Here is a 22,476-nt window from a genome sequence, read left to right as displayed (position 1 = left end):
GTGCCCATTTTGTAAACTGTGTGATTTACGAACCAGAAACAGCCGACAACTGCCGGCGAAGCGCGTTGTGATCGTGTGTTGCACATTGGGGCACACGTACCGTACGCACAAGTCGCATCGTTTCTGAGTGTTCAGCAGCATACTGAACTTAACTCGCTCGACGTTAACGTTCAAAAGCTTTAGGATGCATGGTGCGGTAGACTGTGCATTGGGAGTGAATCGTGCAACTTGTCTCCAAATGTGACACACACAATTTCTTCAGTAGTCGCCATTTGCGGGTAACAAGACATGCTCCAATGCCAGTGTAAGAAAATCATCTCCTAATATCAAATGCAGTTACTCAAGGCGCTGGAACCCAAAGTCACATCGATATTTTAAAATTCGGCACTCTACAGCCGACAATGAATGAATACTGTACAGACCACAATAATGGAAGCCCTTAAGCTGCTTTTCATGGCCACAACGTTTTTGAAATTGGCAACAGATAGGTAAGATGCTGTTATTTAAAGTTGTTCTCACAAATGTGACAGTGGATGCAGACTGACTGTCAACACTTTCAATGAAGCTCTGCCTGGGGCTAACAGTGGATATTGTGAATAAAAAAAAAACCTTGATTGAAGTGATGTGGTTTATCAGGGAACTGAGAGGCTCTTTTTGGTGAGCTGTTACTTGTGAGCTGAAATCCATCACAAGTATGTAGTCAGAAATTGCATACTTGGCTCCACGAATCAGCACAGTTTCAGATAACTCAGATTGCCCTTTTCTCATATGAAATACTGTTGAATATGGATGAAGGGCAACAGGGTGATTCCATATTTATAGCTTTCCAAAAAGCATTTGATATGCTGCCTCACTGCAGACTGTTAAAGGTACGAGCATATGGAATAAGTTGCCAGATGTTTGGGTGGCTCGAAGACTTGTAATAGAACTAAATACGTTGTCTTCGACTGCAAGGGAAGTGCTATTGATCTGCTACCATTTTCTGTATACATAAATGATACTGCGGACAGGACGGGCAGCAATCTGCGGTTGTTTGTTGATGATGCTGTGGTGTACGGGAAGGTGTTGAAGATGACTGACTGTGGAATGATACCAGATGACTAAGACAAAATTTCTAGTTGGAGTAATGAATGGCAGCTGGCTCTAAACACAGAATAATTTAAGTTAATGCGAATGAGTAGGAAAAACAAACCTGTAATGTTTGGACACAGCATTAGCAGTGTCCAGCTTGACACAGTCATACCTATTAATATCTAAACAATGTTGCGAAGTGATATGAAATGGAACGAGCATGTGAGGATTGTGATAGGGAAGGCAAATGGTCAACTTCGGTTTACTGGGAGGTAAAGGTGATTGCATATAAGACGCTAGCGTGACCTATGTTGTGTGTTTGGCATTCGCATCGGGCCAGATTAAAGGAAGGCATTGAAGCAATTCAGAGATGGGCCACTAGATTTGTTACCAGTAGGTCCTAGCAACACGCAAGTGTTACAGAGGTGCTTCAAGAACTCACATGGTGATCCCTGGAGGGAAGCCAAAGTTCTTTTCGAGGAACACTATTGAGAAAATTTAGAGAACCGGCATTTGAAGCTTATTGCAGAACGATCCTACGGCCACCAACATACGTTTCGCATATGAACCACAAAGATAAGATACGACAAATTACGGTTTATATGAAAGCATATAAACAGTCTATCGCACACTTTATTTGCATGTGGAACACAAAAGAAGACAACTAGTAGCAGAGATCCAATTCCATAGCGAACAATGTGCACCACAAGCATAATATTGTCAATATGTTTTGGATAAATTGCAGCATCCATCATAAATCTATGGTGCAACTCAACTCAGTATTTTTCACAATAATGAATATTACTATAGGTGACAGAAGTTATACAAGTCACGTAAAATCCTACAACTCACCAGGGATCAAACTCCGAGAGCCTTGAATCCTTATTCTGCCATTCTACCACTGAACCACTGCACCACAACATAATGGAATACTTTCCAGAGTAAAAAGGTATTACACCTTTATTCTCAATTTAAATATTGTTACTGGGACATTCCCTCATGGTAATAAGTAGATTAGCAACCTCTACTGCTTGGTGCCAGTGGCTAAGTGGTGTTAAGTGCCATGATAGTAAAAAGTAGGTCACCAGTTCTAGTCAGATTAAGGGCGTGGGCGGTTTTGCGGCATGTGTATTCATGGGTCACCTAATTGTTACAAATTTCTTTGGTTCGAATCCTAAAAATACTGCTAGATAGTCTAAATGTATATATTGAACCTAAATGGCCTATTGGAAAGGCCAGCTTTATCTTATAAGCCAAGATGATAACATAAATTACTTCAGTATAAAAAAAAGCTAATGTATTTAGTTCTGAGAGTCTTCTGTTATTCTTGCATTCTTTGTCACCCTCTCAAAAACATTTCACTCCACCTCCTCCACTTACGGAAATCTTAAGTCTTCGTCCATAACATGTAACCATACTGCAGAAATGTATGATAAAATACTCTTCTTTGTCACAAATCTCGTGTTTGATTGGGGTATTTTGGGATGCTGTTTCAAGTACCAGAACCAGCAATCGATAACACGTTTTGTGTTACATTTGTTGTCTGCTATTTATTCAGAAATTTTAAGACTGTTATAAGAAGTCATAGGCTACGGCACAATATAGTTACTTTTATCTCCAAAGAGGAAATTATTTAAATCTAATGTCTGCTCGAGTATATGAATTTTTTCACATCCTTGAATAATGAAATGGTCCACACCATTTTAAACTAACACTAATGAACCACTATGCTCCATTCCAAATAGCTTGAATGTTAAGGCTGCTCAGTCCTTTCCTGTCCACACCCTCTTCACAATGTATACATAGTAATAAAGGTTATTTTTTCCCTCTTTGTGTTACAGGGATGAACATAATTTTTGTTCTAAAATTGTGATAGATTCAAAATGATTCAAATGGCCGAGCACTATGGGACTCAACTGCTGAGGTCATTAGTCCCCTAGAACTTAGAACTAGTTAAACCTAACTAACCTAAGGACATCACAAACATCCATGCCCGAGGCAGGATTCGAACCTGCGACCGTAGCGGTCTTGCGGTTCCAGGCTGCAGCACCTTTAACCGCACGGCCACTTTGGCCGGCTGTAATAGATTATTTACCATGAATTTCATTAGTGAATATATGCACTATGATGGCGCAGTTAACTCCTTGGGGAGGTACCTACATGATGATTGTGAGTAAACACACATTATTCTTACTACTCCCTTTTGTGCAATCAATAATAGTTTCTAAATGATGAACTATCCCAGAAAATCATTCCGTAAGATATTACTGAATGGAAATAAGCAAAATATGCTCTGAGCTTAATTCATTTGTTTCTAAGACTAGCAGTTATATGAAGAACAGAAGTAGCTTAACTGTTTGAGAAGCTCAATATTATGGTTGTTACAGTTCAAGTTTAAATGGCACATTCTATCCTGTTTACTGACTCCTGTTCATGTGCTACATTAATTATGATATACAGAAATTAGTGTTTTTTCCAAAATATGAGGAGAATCAATTTTCAGAGTTCCACTTAATAATTCTTTGAAAAACATCATTAAGAAATCTCTTCTGTTGCTTTCTCTCTAATAGGATTTTTTATAATACTAGTATAGTATGCCAAAAATTGTGCTTGTTAAGTCGAAGGCCGCCGTACATATATATACAGGGCACCCCAGGAGGGCAATATGCAGAGAGATGACAGGAACGTTCACTTGAAGCAAAGAACTGCCAAGAAGTTTCCAAGGTAGAACACATTTAATGTACATTTGTTTCTGGGTTAGTGGTATGCACATACATGTCTTATCCACTCAGAAACACAACACAACATGTTCTGCCAAGAGTACACAAATGCAATAGGGCTTACGTCAATACAAAGTAGTAGTATACTGTGTTCATCATAAGAATAAATCTAATGTAAACATCACACCATGTATTCTTCCACGTTTGTTCGAATCTCAATGGATTTCGTTTCACGTAGAGCAGAAGCAGAGGTGCATCCAGTGCAGTGAAGTAAGATTGGATCGTAAGGACACATTTTATGTTGTGTTACACACACACACACACACACACACACACACACACACAGACACAGACAGACAGAGAGAGAGAGAGAGAGAGATAATGTGGGACAATAGCTTTACTTGTGCATTTAACTTTGACAGCACTGACCAGCCAGCTGGTCCATATAACCTAACCTGCAATTATGTGAGCGGTTGCAGTTCAGATGTAGAAAAAGATACTAGCGGACAAACAATATAGCTTCAAATGTCATTTAATTTTTAAAGAGAATGAAATAACATTCGGCGTAACTCCAGCCCTATGGCACACTTCTTAGGTGATCAGACAGAAAGCATAAAATGTTTCTATTCTCATGTAACATAGTATTCCAATTACAAACAAGAGTGATGACAATTCCTAACTTAAACACAGGGTAATTTTCCTGAGTGAGCTGTGTGTGATGCAAAAGCATACTGCAGAGATTTCATCACATTGTTGAATTCTGAAGCCATCGAGATATTAGTTACAGTCAGTCGTCTGGTTTATCTCCTAGCTGCTCCCTTATCCGAATCCGAGAAACACATTTCAGTCTGGAACTGTCATCTGCTATGTTGATAAAGAGTTTATCAACAACAGAACCCACGAAGCCATCCAGGTCCCGTATTTTCTCTGCTTCTTTTACGATGTGCCATTCTATAACTAGACAGCGTTCAGGAGTGACAGGTAAAAAAAAGCTGTGTGCATAAATTACAGTACATCTAGCAGCTTAGTAGTCTTGTTATTTCTTGGCTCCAGATAAGTTCTGTTGGGTTCATAGTGTAAAGGTACAGTGGCAAATGTAAAAATGCAGCATTTGTATTGTGTGCTCTATGCTGTGAAAATGATTGTTTTCATGTTAGTAAGACACTTATCAGTGGTTCGTGTGAGACTACATCTGTGGTATAAAACAATGGACCTAGTCCAAATGAAGAGTATCTGGTTTTCCATTTTTGTTGTAAAAAATTAAATTGTTATGATTTTTTAAATTTAAGCAACCTTTATTAACAATATTTGATAAAATATTGATAATTAAGAATTAATATTTGAAATGAAAGCATAATTTTGCGTGCAATATGTAACTAGAAACAAGACGACGTGTGTTATTCATAAGAAAATGACGACGAATTTGACAATTATGAGATGTAGGTACTTCAAATTGAATAAAGTGAGACTAACTGCACCAGATTATCAATCTACTATTCTACCGATTCCGCTGTACATCCAATTTTCCAAAATATTCGAAAAAGTAATATACTCAAGGGTAGTCTTACATTTAAACAGAAATAATGTACTTGGCGTGTACAGTTCGGCTTCCAGAAGGTTTGCTTGGTTGATAATGCTATGTACACATGCACTCACCAAATATTAAAAGCACTAAATAATAAAATATTGCCAGTTGGGGATTTTTTGTGATCTTTTCTAGGCATTTGATTGTGTAGATCACTCTTAGAAATTGGAAATTTGTGGTAAGGTCTTACGGGACCAAACTGCTGAGGTCATCAGCTCCCAAGCCTACACACTACTTAATCTGACTTATACTAACTTACGCTATGGACAAAACACACACACACACACACACACACACACACACACACTAAGGAATAGGACTAGACCCAAAATTCAATCTTGTGGGACTGCCTTTGATATTTCTTCCCATTTACTACAGTTTTTTCTCCTTCCTTCCAACAGATTTGAATTATTCAGCACAACCTTCTGTATTCTGTTTGTTAAGAACAGTTCAAAGCAGTTGTGTATAAAGTCAATTCCATAAAACAAGTTTTTCTACGAGTGCCATGTGGGGTAGCAGCGCGGTCTGAGGTGCCTCGTAATGGTCTGTGCAGCTACCCCCGTCGGAGGTTCGAGTGAGAGAGAGAGAGAGAGAGAGAGAGAGAGAGAGTGAGAGTGTGAGAGTGTGAGAGTGTGTGTGTGTGTGTGTGTGTGTGTGTGTGTAATTGGAATACTATGTTAGATGAGAATAGAAACATTTTATGCTTGCTTTTCTTGAAGAATAATCCATTATAATCAAGCAATGCTTTCAATCCCACAACTTAGAAAGTTATATTCTACAGTGTAATCTAATTCACAGTTTGTGCTTGCTGGAGACTACAATCCAGGTCTTTGCCTTTTGTGAGTAATACCCTTATTAACTGAGCCACTTGAAAACACTTTTGCAGTACTCTGATGACTAAATATATGAAGATTGACTGAAAATTTATGAATGCATGACAGGAAATTACATATAGAATACAAATGCTAGTGTGACATGGTAGAAAGCCATGATGATGCAGCTATTGCGGGGTTCCATATTTGGTACTTTGGGGGAATGCTGCTTATTATATAGGAGCAGCATGACAAGTTGTTACAGAGTTGTTACAGAGTTTTCAAAATGGTAGAACAGCTGTCAGTTGTCATTAGAATTGTTACAGTGTGTGCTGTGTATCCACAAAACTGGATTTCAGGTCACACCTCCCACGAACTTAAAGTTTCGGCTTTTTTTATATCAGTACTCTGACATATACATGTTTTAGTACCATTCTTATGGGTGCATCATCTGACGTGGTGGTAATGAGCATATCATAGTGCTGTTAAGTTAATCACATATGCACTGTAATTTATGGCAATGAACAAGATTTGGATTCATCATCAATAAATGTCTGACAAAGCAAACTTATGCTTCCGACAGTGTAACTTCACAAATATATCTCTGCTTGAGTACAGTAATCACAGAATATTTCAGGACCCTAGCAGCAGCATCCTCAATGGCGAGTGTTCATTGGAGACAACGATATCATCATGAGTGCTCCAGGAAAGTGACAGGACCACTTGCCTTCTCTATGTACATAAATGATCTGGCTGACAGGGTGAGCAGCAATCTGTGCCTGGTAGCTGATGCTGTGGTGTACAGGAAGGCATAATCGAGTGACTGTAGGAGGATAACAATGACTCAGACAAAATTTCTCCTTGGCTTGGTGATTGGTTGGTAGGTTGTTTTAAAAGAGGGGGAAGGGACCAAACTATGAGGTCATCGGTCCCTTCTTCCTAATAAAACAATGCCACAAGTTTGAGAATAGAACAGACGAGACATATAACACAAAACGAAGAAAAAGGAATAACCACAAGAATGAAGGAAAGGCAACAAACACTAAAAGGAATAAAAGAGGGAAAGGAAACAACAGATGCTGGAAACAGAAGAGAGTAAAACAAGAAAGCAGATTACAGTGGCTGGCCAACCACAAGGATAAAAAGGAAAAGCCAGCCACTCGGCAACACATTAAAACCTCCACCCTAAAAGCACTAGGGTGGAGGACACAGAGGGACAAAGGACATGCGCTAAAACTTAGATCAAATGATAAAACCTACCCTCATGAATAAAATGCATAACTAAATTAGCCAATGAGGCACTGTTAGATAAAATGAGCAGCAACGAGTCCGGGAACCCAAGATTTCGTCACTGGGCAGTCAAAGTGGGACAGTGCACCAGAATATGGGCCACTGTCAACCGGACACTGCACCGACACTGAGGCAGGTCTTCACGGCGCAATAGGTAAGGGTTGCCCAAGCATGGCCAATGCGGAGCCAGCAGAGGACAACTGATTCCCTGCGAGAGGCCCGCATGGAACACTTGCGCACATTCGTAGTCTCCTTAATGGCACACAGTTTGTTGTGCGTACTGTTATGCCAGTCCCTCTCCCAAAGCTGAAAAACCCTGCGGTGTATGTCAGAACGCAGGTCAGGTTCAGAGATGCCCATCTCCAGAAGTGGTTTCCGCATAGCCTGTTTGGCCAGCCTATCGGCAAGTTCGTTGCCTGGGATGCCAACGTGTCCTGGGGTCCACACAAACACCACTGAATGACAGGACTGTTCCAGGGCATAGGTGGACTCCTGGATGGACGCCACCAAAGGATGGCAAGGGTAGCACATGTCGATAGCTTGTAGGCTGCTCAAGAAGCCAGTACACAGAAGAAATGATTCCTTGGGACATGAATAGATATACTGAAGCGCACGAGGTATGGCCACCAGCTCTGCAGTGAATACACTGCAGCCATCGGGCAAGGAATGCTGTTCAATATGGCCTCTGTGAACAAAGGCGGAGCCAACATTACCATCAGCCATTGAGCCGTCTTAGTGAACCACTTCAAAGCCCCAGAACATTTCAAGAATCAAGAGGAAGTGGCAGCGGAAAGCCACAGGGTTAACAGAGTCCTTAGGGCCACGCAGAAGGTCCAGGCGAAGCTTCAGCCTACAGCTACACCATGGAGATGTACATGAATGGACCTAGAGGAGAGGGGGTGAAGGGAAGAACTCCAGACAGAAGCAATCGCACATGAACCTCAGTCATTAGCCCTGATCTGGGCCACCCATGGTGAAGGTGAACTGCCATGGCTGGGAAAAGAAGACAGTAATTAGGGTGTTCAGGAGAGCTATGAATGTGTGAAACGTAATTGGCGAGCAGTTGTGCATGTCTGAACTTCAATGGAGGGACTCCAGCCTCCACCAGTACACTTGTCATCGGACTTGTCCTAAAAGCTCCTGACGCTAGCCTAACTCTGCAATGCTGCAATGGGTCAAGCAAACGCAATGCTGAGTGCGTTGCCAAACCATAAATCACACTACCATAGTCAAGGCGGGACTGAACAAGGGCTTTGTAGAGCGGCAGCTGTGTGGAGCAATCTGCACCCCAGTTGCTGTTGCTCAGTCAGCGGAGGGCATTGAGGTGCTACAAACACTTGCGTTTAAGCTGACGAAGATGAGGAAGCCAAGTCAAATGAGCGTCCAAAACCAGACCTAAGAATTGATATGTCTCCACTACAGCGAGTGGATTGTCATTAAGGTAACGTGCTGGTTCCGGATGAATGGTACGACGCCAACGCCACGACATATCTTCATGGCAGAAAACTGCAAGCCATGGGCTAGAGCCCATGACTGTGCCTTGTGGATGGCTCCCTATATGCGGCACTCAGCAACACCAGTATTGGAGCAGCAGTATGAAATGCAGAAATCATCTACATACAGAGAAGGTGAGATGGACGGCCCTACAACTGCTGCTAGACCATTAATGGCCATTAAAAATAGAGAGACACTCAATACAAAGCCCTGCGGGACTCCATTCTCCTGGGTATGGATGGAACTATGGGAGGCACCAACTTGGACACGGAAAGTACACAGCGACATGAAACTTTGGCTAAAAATTGGGAGCGGGCCCCGGAGACCCCACTAATACAATGTGGCAAGGATATGATGTCGCCAGTTCATGTCATATGCTTTACATAAGTAAAAAAAGATGGCAACCAGGTGTTGGCTTCTGGAAAAGGCTGTTTGGATGGCAGATTCAAGTGACAAGATTATCAGTGGTAGAGGGACCCTGGCAGAAGCTGCTGTGACATGGAGCCAGTAGGCCACGTGACTCCTGGACCCGACCCAACCCAACTGCCGACACACCTTACGTTCCAGCAGCTTACAAAGAACATTGATGAGGCTGATGGGTCAATAGCTATCCACATCAAGCGGGTTTTTACCGAGTTTTTGCACCAGAATGATGGTGCTCTCCTGCCATTGTGATGGAAAAATGCCATCAGACCAGATACGGTTGAATATGATGAGGATATGTCGCTTGCAGTCACATGAGAGATGTTTAATTATCTGGCTGTGGATCCGATCAGGCCTGGGAGCTGTGTCTGAGCAATGTGCAAAGGCACTGAGGAGCTCCCACTCTGTAAATGGGGCACTGTAGGATTCACTGTGGCGTGTAGTGAATGAGAGGACTTGCCCTTCCAGCCACCATTTGAGAGCGCAAAAAGCAAAGTGCTTAGCATAGTGCTCGGCCTTTGCGTTTGCATCTGTAGATAACACACCATTTATGGTAACACTGGGAACACCTGTTGGGGGTCTGGTACCCGAAAATATGTTTGATCTCTGCCCAGACTTGGGAAGGTGACTTATGGCACCCAATGGTCAAGATGTGTCTCTCCAAACACTCCTGCTTCTGTCGTTTGACAAGTTGGCAAATGCTGGCACGAAGCCATTTAAAGGCTATTTCCTGCATCGTCCCTATTCTGACAGTAACAGCCTCAGGAGGGGTTTTAAGGGGCACAGTGTCACTACAGACTGGGTTTAGGACATAAACACAAACTCCACGTGACACTGTTATGGTCACTATAGTTCCTGTAATATCCTTTACAGCCGTGAAGGGAATGGGTCCGCATTGCCGGGAACCAGGTTTCCTGGAGGGCAATGCAGATAGCTGGTGTAAAGCTTAACAGTTGCCGTAGCTCAGTCAGGCGGTGGAAAAAACCACCTCAATTCCAGTTTACACCTCAGGGTCACCTGCTGCCACCGACTTTTTACTTGAGCAGGCTATATCCATTGTGTCTGAGGCTCTGGCGAGATCGAGGTCCTTAGCGGATGCCAGAATCTCCACCCCATCCTCAGACGCAGAGCTTGTAGGTAGTGGTGTTGTGGGCGCCACCGCAAATTCCTTGGTCTTAGGGATCTTCTTTTTGGATTTCTCTCCCTGCTCCTTGGGTTTTCCTGGCTGGGAGGGCTTCACTGGCTCAGTCTCCAAGCCTGAGGATGAGCGTAAAGCTTTACGACCAGCTGCTTTTGAGCTGGTCAGCCACTGGTGTCCCACTAGCAGAAACCTGGGAAGGGAGTGACCCAAGGTACCCCTTCCTAGCGAGAAAAGCCAAAGAAGACTTACACTTTTCCGGCTTAGAAATGGGGGTGGACGTCCCCAATGGTTGGGGGGAAGGGGGGGTGTTATTGTTGAAGTAGGTGGTGCAGGAGCAACAGGGAGGGAACTGCCCCCACTATCAAGAGGGCAGGTGTAGTCTTCCGGCTAGGTGACTGGGGTTGGCGGAGCTGATGGTGCCAAAACTGTTGTCGCGGCAGCGTAAGACGACGTCATACGTTACAGAATGCAGGCATTCCAATTTTCTCTTAGCCTCAGTGTAAGTCAGTCAGTCAGTCAGTCAGTCCAGGTTCTTGTGTTCGATGATTTTCCTTTCTTTCTGGAGAATCCTGCAGTCTGGCGAGGAAGGTGAATGGTGCTCTCTGCAGTTGACACAGATGGGAGGTGGGGCACATCGAGTATTGGGATGTGATGGGCGTCCGCAATCTCGACATGTGATGCTGGAAGTACAGCGGGAAGACATTTGACCGAATTTCCAGCACTTAAAGCACTGCATCAGGGGAGGGATATAGGGCTTTACATCACAGTGGTAGACTATCACCTTGATCTTCTTGGGCAATGTATCACCCTCGAAGGCCAAGATGAATGTACCAGTGGCAACCTGATTATCCCTCGGACCCCAGTGGACACGCTAGACGAAATGTACTCCTCGACGCTCTAAATTGGCGCGCAGCTCATCGTCAGACTGCAAAAGAAGGTCCCTGTCAAACATGATACCCTGGACCATATTTAAGCTCTTATGTGGCGTGATGGTTACAGAAACATCCCCCAGCTTGTCACAAGCGTGTAACGTCTGTGACTGGGCAGAGGATGCTGTTTTGATCAAGACTGACCCAGATCTCATTTTGGATAAGCCCTCCACCTCCCCAACTTGTCCTCTAAATGCTCAACAAAAAAACTGAGGCTTCGTCGTGATTAAAGATCCCCATCAGCTCTCTAATATACAAGGTAATGGGGCGAATAACATCCGCTGCCATCCTTAGTCTGACATTCCTCCCATGGTGTGGCCAGGGAGGGGAACGATTTGGTGTCTTACTTCTGTGCATTGAATTGAGCTCGTGAACGCTTAGAGACTGCTGGTGTTTCACCACCAGTAAGAGATGATGGACTACACTTCACCGTGTGTCATCCGCCCTGATGCCATCCACTCTGACGAGAGGCCCTCCCCACAGGCACCACCCAGCTGCAGCAAAGGCCACCTGGCAGGATGGCCATTGCCGGGAGTCCTGATGCCCCAGGAGGATGGGCATCTATCCCTTGGCATACGTGCGGAGTTAACGGCGCGGGCATCAGCCTTGTGTGGTCAGGGGGCTACAACCAACAGGGTACATGGCGGCCCCACCACAACGGACTGGCTACCGTGCTGGGTATCAGGTGCAAAGAAGTCCATGGCCATTGTAGACACAGAAAAAGACACTGCTTAGTGCAAGGTGTAAAACGCACTCAGGAAGGTGTCCTTGCCCAAGAGATGGAGAATGAGCGGGACTGAAATGCGACGATGAGTAAGTGGGCTAAAGATCTCAAAGCATGATGGACACGATGCACCATGTAAGGCACCCTTCCCCATTTGGCTCGCTCTTCGGGAAAATTTTGAAGAATGCAGGTCAAATCCTACAGGGGACCATCACATAAAGGCCGAAACGTGTGAAACTACTTTCAGTTGCCTCTTATGACAGGCAGGAATACCTCGGGCCTATTCTTACCCCTGGACCCGCAGGGGGAAAACGTCTAGTTTGGCTTTAAAAACTCCATCATGATGGAGCAAGTGGTGAACTTAAAAGCAGGAAATATTACAAGAATGCAAAATGTGGACTCAGTTTCCTACAAAATAAAACCTCTAAGTACTAACTAAAATGAAACATATTTCGAGTTTTAAAGATGGGCATAGGTAGTAAGCTAGTATGACAATGAATTTGTAAATATATTTTAAAAAAAGTAAATCTGTCAACACTTTTGGGGTGTGAGACAATTTGCTTCCTCCTTAGGTAACGTTAAACGAATTGGTACAAAAACGCATTTAAGCATTAGCGATTCATTATCTCCTGATCCTGACATGCAGGGTAATCAGAGCTGTCTTTCACTGTTATTTATGACAAACTACATGGGGAGTAAGCAACAGGCTGATTCCATATTTCTAGATTTCTGGAAAGCATTTGACATGGTGCCCCACTGCAGACTTAACGAAGGTACGAGGATATTGAATAAGTACACAGATATGTGAGTGGCTTGAAGACTTCTTAAGTAATAGAACCCAGTATGTTGTCCTCAATGGTGAGTGTTCATAGAGAACAGTTCTTTCAGGAGTGCCCCAGGGAAGTGCGATAGGACTGCTGCTGTTCTCTATATATACAAGTGATTTCACAGACAGAGTGGGCAGCAGTCTGTGGTTGTTTGCTGATGATGCCGTGATGTACGGTAAGGTGTCTAAGTTGATTGACTGTAGGAAATACAAGATGACTTGGACAAAATTTCCAGTTTGTGTAATGAATGGCAGCTAGCCATAAATGTGAATGAGTATGAAGATGAAACCCATAGTGTTTGGATACTGTGTTACTAGTGTCCTGCTTGACAGTGTCAAGTCATTTAAATATCTGGGTGTAACATTGCACAGTGATATGAGGTGGCGCAAGCATGTGAGAACTGTGGTAGGAACGGCGAATGGCCGACTTCCATTTATTTGGAGAATTTTACCCAAGAGTGGTTCACCTGTAAAGGAGTCCACATATATGAAGCTAATGCACCTATTCTTGAGCACTGTTAGAGTGTTTGGGAGTCGTACCATGTTGGATTGAAGAAAGACATTGAAGCAATTCAGAGATGGGCTGCTAGGTTTGTTACCGGTAGAGTTGAACAACACGGAAGTGTTATGGAGATGCTTCGAGAACTCAAATGGGAATCCTTGGATGGAAGGCGACACTCTTTTCAAGAAATACTATGGAGGTCACTGGCATTTGAAGCTGATTGCTGAATGATTCTACTGCCGCCAACATACATTGTGCATAAGGACAATGAAGATAAAATATGAGAAATTAGGGCTCATATGGAGAAATATAGGCAGTCTTTTTTGCTCACTCTATTGGCAAGTGGAACAGGAATGGAAATGACGAGTAGTGGTACAGGGAACCCTCCGCCACACACCGTACAGCGGCTTGCGGAATATCAGTGTAGATGCAGAACTCACCACTGCTCACATGTTAATGGGGAAGCTCCTGTGGCACAGAGAAGTACACAAAGAATTACAGTAAATGTCGACACTAATGTTTCACAGATGATAATTTACTTCTAGTTACCTCATGCTAGTAATGCCAGTGCTAGGATATAACTAGAAACTTGCTGTAACTAGAAGCTCCCCCTGAAAGTGAATGACAACTGAGGTGGTCTGTGCTGGGTTGTGAACATGTTACGGAATCCTGTACTCCCATGCAGCCTGCTCTGTACCTGACTCACAATCACTAGCCTGTCACATCACCTGACTGACATGATGCTTTCTGAGAATTTCTACAGTACCCCCCTCCCCATAGTTGGGCTCTATTCACTGTAGAAATGAGATGTGTAAAATACATATAAGATTCACAATTAGATAAAAAAGGAATCTTTAACAAGTAAAAATGAATGGTTCCCAGAAAGGAACAATCACCAGTGAATTATTTCCCAAAGATATCAAGTTAAGAAAAAAAAAAAAAAAAGGGCACACACACACACACACACACACACACACACACACACACACACACACACACAGAGACAGAGTTTGTATTGATACATGACAGGTACAACAATTAAAACTTACAATACAGTCTGCTTTTAATTAAGGATACTAGCAGCAATAGGGGTCAGAGAAAGAGGCGAAGGAAGGAGGGAAAGAGAAACACGGTAACACACAGTTTGCCATATACATTAGTTTCTGAGGAAAATATAATGAAGATGATGGAAGGAAGTGCTTCAACTTCTTAAAAGCAACAGGACATTTAACTGTGTGTAGAATGCAGGACAACTTGAGCCAGAGAGCACAACAGCAAAGGAGTTTACAAACGTTTTTTATTTCATGAATGGACTCAGCAAGGGTACTAGAAAAGTGGGGCCTTGTGTTTTGATTATGATGGCACATGTAAGGTATTTAAAAACTCTGATGTGAGGTACTGAGTTGTTTATGCACTGAGGACCCATGAAGCAGACAGTGTGTGGTAATGATGTAACATGTCTGGCAGCAACCACCCTGACTGTGCCTATGAAGCAGACATTATCATACTGATGAATGTTGCACTTGTAACGTACACAAGTATTCATGGTTGGTCCTAACTGTCTAGTGTTTTCATTACTCATGCTATGTTGAATTACATCACTGCAATGTAAGTTCAGAAGAATGAGTGCTTGCATGAGTTTATGCTTCATATCCTGTGGAAAAAAGTACTGAAAAAGTATTCTTGCACATGGCAATGTTATTCTCTGCCCAACTGAGAGCCTAATCCAAAGTTACACCCACATTCTTTGCTGTTTTCTGTACACTATCAGAACACCGTCGAGCAGCATAGAAAGCAATTGTTTACAAAACTCTGAACTTAAGATAATTATGGACTGTTTTGCATTTAGTTTAAAGTTAGCAGTGCCAAAAGCTTTGCTAGCACAAATACTGTGGTCTCACAGTTTTACATGGCATATTCCAGATCATCAGTTACCTTAATTAGTGCAGTGTTTGTGCTATGGTGTTTACAAAAGCCAGACATACTTGTCAAAATGGCTGAATTCATTCTAGTGTTCAATGACTTGGTCATGAACAACATAGTCCAGGGCTTCAAAAACAGGAGATAATAACCTAATTGGTCAGTAATCACAAGGAGGTTGTGTATTTTTCCTCTTATGGATAGCTCAGACTGCTTTAGTCCATGGAGTGGGATACACTTCATTCACAAGAGAAAAATTAAGTGTGTCAGTTAAGACAGGTACTAGGTTATCAGTGTCATTCTTGATCACAGTTACGCTAACACTTCAAATGAAATTGTCGTTATAGATTTTTGCGTTTTAGTTATTGTTACATGTTCTAAGTGGAAAGTGCCATGATTAGTTACGTAGTTTGTGGATTCTTGTGAGGGGTAATTCTTCATTGCACTGGGGTTGGCGGGTGCAGAGAAGAAATCATTCAGTTAATCAGTTGAGAACCGAAAAGCAGTTTCTGATTTTGTCTTTTCGACACCCAAGCTACAAAGATTCTTGTATAGAGTCTTGGCTGCATACAAGGTCATAAGCATGCTGGTTATGGCATTGCAAAGGCATATGTGTAACTGACTTCATAGCTTTCTGTATTCTTCCTGAAGTTCATGTTCACCTTGAAATGTCTATGAGCAATATCACTATCCTTCATTATTTGATGACATGCAGTAATCAGCCATGGGACAGGAGGTTTTCTAACAGATTGTGCTAATAGAAGCATGTCTACCATGGAGAGCAGTGATTTTAGCAGCAAGTTCCCAGATTTTGCCATCAGTTGTGAGTGCTCTGGTTATTTGATGCCATGGGGTATCACAATCTGTGTGTTTGATGTGCTTACCACTTATGTAATGCGATTTGAGCTTTGAAGGTTGCTTGGAGTAGGCCAGGATCATCAACTGACGAGAAACCTAGTGCCTAAGTCTGAACTATATTTCTTACTTTGCCAATCTGTTTCATTGTGGTTACATCTATAAGAGTGTGACTGTGCACCATATATGTGAAATGGATTCAAACCTGGATCCCTGCCTTTTGCATTAATAGCACACTACCCACAAAAAGTCGCGATCAGAGTTCAAACAAATCATGGTTCAGTGTACAGCTTTAACTTGTTACAGTCAATCATACTGAAATCTCCCCTGGATCAACAGTTTTTTCTAATTCCTATAATTAATTGAGAAAATAGGAAAACTGTTCAACTGAACCAAATTCAGATATTTTATGTGATCCAGCCTTCCTGTTTTGGGCTTTCAGAAAAAAAAAGGAAGATGCCAGTATGGTTGCCACTAATGGGTAATCACTGCCATCATCCCCTTTCCTTGCCCATTATTAATATTTGTGAGAGAAAGTAAAATCCTAAGGTTTTTGTTTATTATTGTCATCATTTCCTTTGTTACTTACATTCTGCAATTTCATAATCCAATGTTTTTTAATTTCTTTGATTTTTTTAAAAGTTATAGATACATTATTATGTGTTCTGTGAACTCATGTCATTGATAGAGATGCCATACATAGTGAGTTGAAAAGGACTTAACAATAGTGGAATGATATGGAAATTTATCGAGATAACTTAATAGAATCAGTAGATGTGTCATCTTGTAGCAAACAACTTCAAGTTTCACATAGAAGTGTCAAGTGTGACTTTGGTTCAATGTGAGTATGCATCATTTGTGATGTGGCAGACATCCCCCTGGTAATCAATTTCTTCCCACATTCATTGCAGCAGATCGGGCAGAACTTTTGCAACAGCAGTGTGGATTCGATTCTTCAGGTTGGCTAAATTGTTTGGTAGGGGAGGAACATACACACAGTCTTTAATGAAACCCAAGAGAAAGAAATCCTGTGGTGTCAAGTCTGGGGAGCAAGGTGGCCACATGATTTGTCCTTCAAGGCCAATCCATGGACGTGGGAAGTGATTACTGAGGAAACCTCTAACTTCTGTGAGGAAATGAGGTGGTGCAGCAACTTTCTGGTAGTAAATCATCTGATGATGATCATCATCATCATCATCATCATCATCATCATCATCATCATCATCATCATCAATAATCTGTGGAATTTATGCCAATCACTTGCAGCCAAAACACACAGCAAGAACACTCCACACCAGTAGGCGTTTTAACTACGCTCGCGCCCCTGGTCGTGGAATCTGGTACTGATGCACTACTTGACACACACACACACACACACACACACACACACACACACACACAGAGAGAGCGAGAGCGAGAGAGAGAGAGAGAGAGAGAGAGAGAGAGAGAGATACATTTTGGTGGTGGTGGTAGTAGTAGTACCAGATGTCACCAGGTAACATTTATTGCAAACAGAAAATTAACAATTACAAAATCTATGTTGGACTGTAAATACAAAATCAATATCAACATCTTTCAAATTCACTGAAAGTGTTGTTACCAACTTACCATATGTTTGTTTGCTCTGCATCGGACTTGGCTGAGGTACGGGCTCAGGTTGCCCTCTGTTGGTCAGAGAGGGAAACTCCGATAAATCAAGCACAGGTGGCGAACCGGTATCACCGCCACCATTGAACACAGAATGGAAGTTGTTTATTGATCCTTGTGAGCCATAGGTACGTCCTTGTATGCTGAAGCTACCCATTCCCATCGAATTCGAACCCCTGAAAGACACCACCCTCATCACTTGAGATCATTGTAATTATTTCTGATTGATAATTCCTCCTAATACACAGAGGAATTTGAACAGAAAATATATATTTTGCGTTTGTGTGTGAACATTTAAAATCACAATTACACTTAATGTAAGTACACGTTTAGGCAAATATACACTAAAAATACGTTACTTTGTGGGCCATTTAACAACACTTATTACAAATACAGTATAATCTATGGTATACGCAATGAACTAATGACCTGCAATTCAAACTTTTCGTATGATACTTGTGTTTGTAGTAAATACATGGATTGTCAAATTGATCAGATTATAGATGTGGGTTTCCTCCAAGTATTGTGTACTATTATATGCATAACATTGAGTTTTACTAGCAAAATCTTGAAAATCAGCAAACGAAAGATCTCATTCAAAATACCAATAAACTACATCCAATCAATACACAAATGCATGTAATCTATTATTTTTACTAGCACCTCATTTTCATAATCTTTTCTCAGAACTGTTTCTTTACTCTCTGATTTACCAGCTCACACTTATGCTCAGGGTAGTACATGGAACTTGTGCATTATTCAGTCATGTGCAATTTAATTGCAGTATTCAGTCACGTGTAATTTAATTACTGCAAAAGGAAAAGAACTTAATCTCTCTAATATATAACTGTTGCTATATGTAAATTATTTGAGACCAAAAGGAATCTCATATCTCAGAGCTTCGTTAAATAATCAGTTCATACATTCTATCAGAAGTGGTATGTCTTATCATATACAATAACCTGCATTCAACATCCAGGTAATAAAGAGTTTAGTACCAAATAATACTACTTTCATTACAGTAATGGAAAGGATGTAAAGTGGTATTCTATCTATACGGTCTGCAGGGGTATGTTAAACTTTCGTGCAACTGAACACACAGCTTATTTAAAGCTAATGCAACTAACACTGTCAGTGGAAAGGTATTGTCCAATGCACCCAAGTGCACTCAAAATAGGATTCAATGAGTAATCTCACAAGCCAGGAAATGGGTTGACACTTGACAAAGATGGCTAGGTAGTTGGTATTGTACTACAGTGGGAATAATCTTACCATAGAATTGCAATCTTGTTGACATGGTGAGATCACAGTTACATGTCTGAGGTGCCCAAGGTTGAAAAGGAACAGTGTTTGACAGTTAAACAACTGGTAGCTATGATGACTGGCTTTCTTAAATCTGCACTAAACAGTGGGATCATCATTTGCAGCAAGAAAGAGAGTAATTTTCTACACAGAGCTGGTAATGAGGCAATAAAAGCACATATTTTAATGTCTCACACAAGTGAAATAATGTTGGTCAATCAATGACAAAAGGTGGATGCACCTACATCTACAATTATGATACATACTCAACAAGGCACAATATGGTGCTGGTAAAAGGTACCTTGTACCAGTGCAAGACATTCCCTTTCCCATTTCACTCACAAATGGAGTCCATATGACCCCTTATTTCTCATCTCTGTGGTCTTTATGCAAAACGTATGTTGGTGCCTGTAGGATCATTCTTCAGTGTGTTGCAAATGTCGGTTTTCTAAACTTTCTCAATAGTACTTTGCAAAATGAATGTCTTCTTCCTTCAAAGGATTCCCATTTGAGTTCATGGAGCATTTCCGTAATTCTCACATTTAGATTGAATCTAAAACAAACAGACTGTCCAAACAGATCTTGAAGGCCCAACGGCACTGACCGACTGCCGTGTCATCCTCGGCTCTTAGGTATCACTGGATGTTGACATGGAGGGGCATGTGGTCAAAACACCCCTCTCCCAGTTGTCATCAGTTTTTGTAAGTGGTGTGGCCCGAATATGCCAGTAACTAATCTAGCAGCATAATTCTGAATTTTGATGCCTTCCGATTCACTACACAATTACAAACAGTTTTTGTTGAGATCTTTTACACACGCCTAAAGCAACACAGCCTTCCAGTTCCATCTGGAAGTTGTGCTGCCATCTGTTAGCCCACAGTCAAAGCTCAAACTTTCTTCTAGTTACAAAATCCAGCATGATGTGAAGTGTGCACAGATACCCAACAACTGTGACAGCATGGCTAACATTATTTGCAATATAATGAGCAGAAATTCAGTTTCAATAGTTTTATTCTTAAAATATAACCACATTTCAGTAGGGCATCAGTTGTGATTGTGAACTTCTGTAATATGTAGATGCTGTTTTCTTCTTCAAACAATTGTGGCTTTCCAGTCTGTTGTACATACTTTAAGCCACTATTCATTGACAACCATGTAATCAGGACAGGTGGTGATCTTCATTCATGGAGTCCAATTAAATCCAGAATATGACAAGGAGAAGTATACACATTCCTACAAAATGTGTGATTAAAGTGACCACACCACCCCCTCATTACAACATGCTTTAGACTAATTACCATAATGGACTTTTTTCAGATTTATAATCCATTTACAATTTCAACTATTTACTTAACCTATAGCAATTACGTGAACTCAACAAAAGACAGCCATGGCAACATTCAGTAGAGTGTACATGGGGTGGGGAAGGGGGCGGGGCGCTTGGAGAAAAATTTGGAAATACCAAAAACTATACATTACCACATCTAATTCAGTGTGGGAAAACCACTGGTATTCAAAACAGCTGTCTCAGAATGGTTAAATACAAGTCCTGTATGATTTCTGAGGGAATCTTATAGAATTCGCACTATAAAATAGTGGCAAGTTCAGGTAGCAGTGGTGGAGGGGGATAGCAATCATATGCCCTTCTTTCCAAAGTAGATCACTACAGTTCAATAATAATGAGATCTGTTGACAGTGGCGGCCAGGGGAGAGGTGTCAATTCATCCTTATGCTCATCAAGCCAGTCCTGCATGATGCAAGTTGTGTGAACAGTGTCCCTGTCATGTTGGAACACAGCATCAACATTGGGAAACAAATATTGTACCGTAGGATGGATCTGATTAGCCAGAAGTCACATAATCCTTGGCAATAAGCTGGCCTGCAGAGTAAACACAGAGCTCGTGGAATAACACAATCTGACTGCACACCATCACAGAACTCCCACCATATTTTACTCTTCGTAGCATGCAGTTTGAATCGTAGGCACGGGACAGCGTATGCCAGATCTAACCTCAGCCTGAAGCTGGAAACTGTGAAAAAGGCTCATCCAACCAAATTACTTTCTTCCACTACTCCATAGTCCAAGGTTTTATAGCTTTGTTTTCCTGTTATGGGCATTTACATCACTGATGTTTTGGAATTCCAGGAGTTATGGGCACTTAACAGTGAGGTTATCAGTATTGGAATTCCAGGTTGCCCTTCATTTCCTTATTTATGGAGTTTCTTTCATGTTTTTATGCTGACAGGGTTTGAAAGTGTGACATTCAGTTCTGTAGTGACTTTTGCAGCTGTCATCTTATTTTTCATCACAGTCCTCTTAAAAGACCATCTGCCATGATCTCACACACATTTTCATCAGTGATGTGACTTACATATATCTACATCTACATGATTACTCTGCTATTCACAATAAAGTGCCTGGTAGGGGGTTCAATGAAGCACCTTCAAGCTATCTCTCTACCGTTCCACGCCCTAACAGCGCGCAAGAAAAACAAGCACTCAAATTTTTCTGTGCGAGCCCCAACTTCTCTTACTTTATCGTCATGATCATTTCTCCCTATGTAGATGGATGCCAACAGAATGTTTTCACAATCTGAGGAGGAAACTGGTGATTCAAATTTCATGAGAAGATCCTGTCCTAACAAAAAATGCCTTTATTTTAATGATCGCCACTCCAATTCATGTATCATGTCTGTGGCACTCCCACCCCCGCCATTTTGTGATAATACAAAACGAGCTGTCCTTCTTTGTACTTTTTTGATGTCATCCATCAGTACCACAAGATGCGGATCACACACTGCACAATAGTACTCCAGAATAGCACTCTCTTTAGTAGACCTGTTGCACCTTCTGAGACTGCCAAAGAATCATAGTCTTGCTTGCTCTGCCCACAACATTATCTACGTGATCGTTCCAATTTAGGTTATTTGTAATTTTAATCCCTAAGCATTTTGTTGAATTAACAGCCTTTAGATTTGTGAGACTTATTGTGCAATCGAAATTTAGCCTATTTCTTTTAGTACTCATGTGAATAACTTCACACTTTTCTTTATTCAGAGTTAATTGCCACATTTCACACCACACAGATATTTTATCTAAATCATTTTGCAATTTGTTTTGGTCATCTGATGACTTTACAAGATGGCAAATGACAGCATCATCTGCGAACAACCTAAGACAGCTACTAAGATTGTCTCCTATATCGTTATTATAGACCAGGAATAATAGAGGGCCT

General features: G+C 41.6%; 1 protein-coding gene across 3 annotated transcripts in view; it reads right to left on the bottom strand.

Moving 5' to 3' along the window:
• LOC126469909 (CCR4-NOT transcription complex subunit 2) overlaps positions 1–22,476 on the bottom strand; it is a 102,283-nt gene that overhangs the window by 38,931 nt on the left and 40,876 nt on the right. For all 3 annotated transcript variants that reach the window (XM_050097271.1, XM_050097270.1, XM_050097269.1), the window contains exon 2: positions 17,901–18,115. In XM_050097271.1, coding sequence (XP_049953228.1) covers positions 17,901–18,115 — 215 coding nt within the window. The remainder of the gene's footprint in view (positions 1–17,900; positions 18,116–22,476) is intronic.

This window comes from Schistocerca serialis, chromosome 3 (genome assembly GCF_023864345.2).
Source record: "Schistocerca serialis cubense isolate TAMUIC-IGC-003099 chromosome 3, iqSchSeri2.2, whole genome shotgun sequence".
Lineage (NCBI taxonomy): Eukaryota > Metazoa > Arthropoda > Insecta > Orthoptera > Acrididae > Schistocerca > Schistocerca serialis.
The sequence above is the reverse complement of the archived record's forward strand: the minus strand, read 5'-3'. Positions and strand labels throughout refer to the sequence as shown.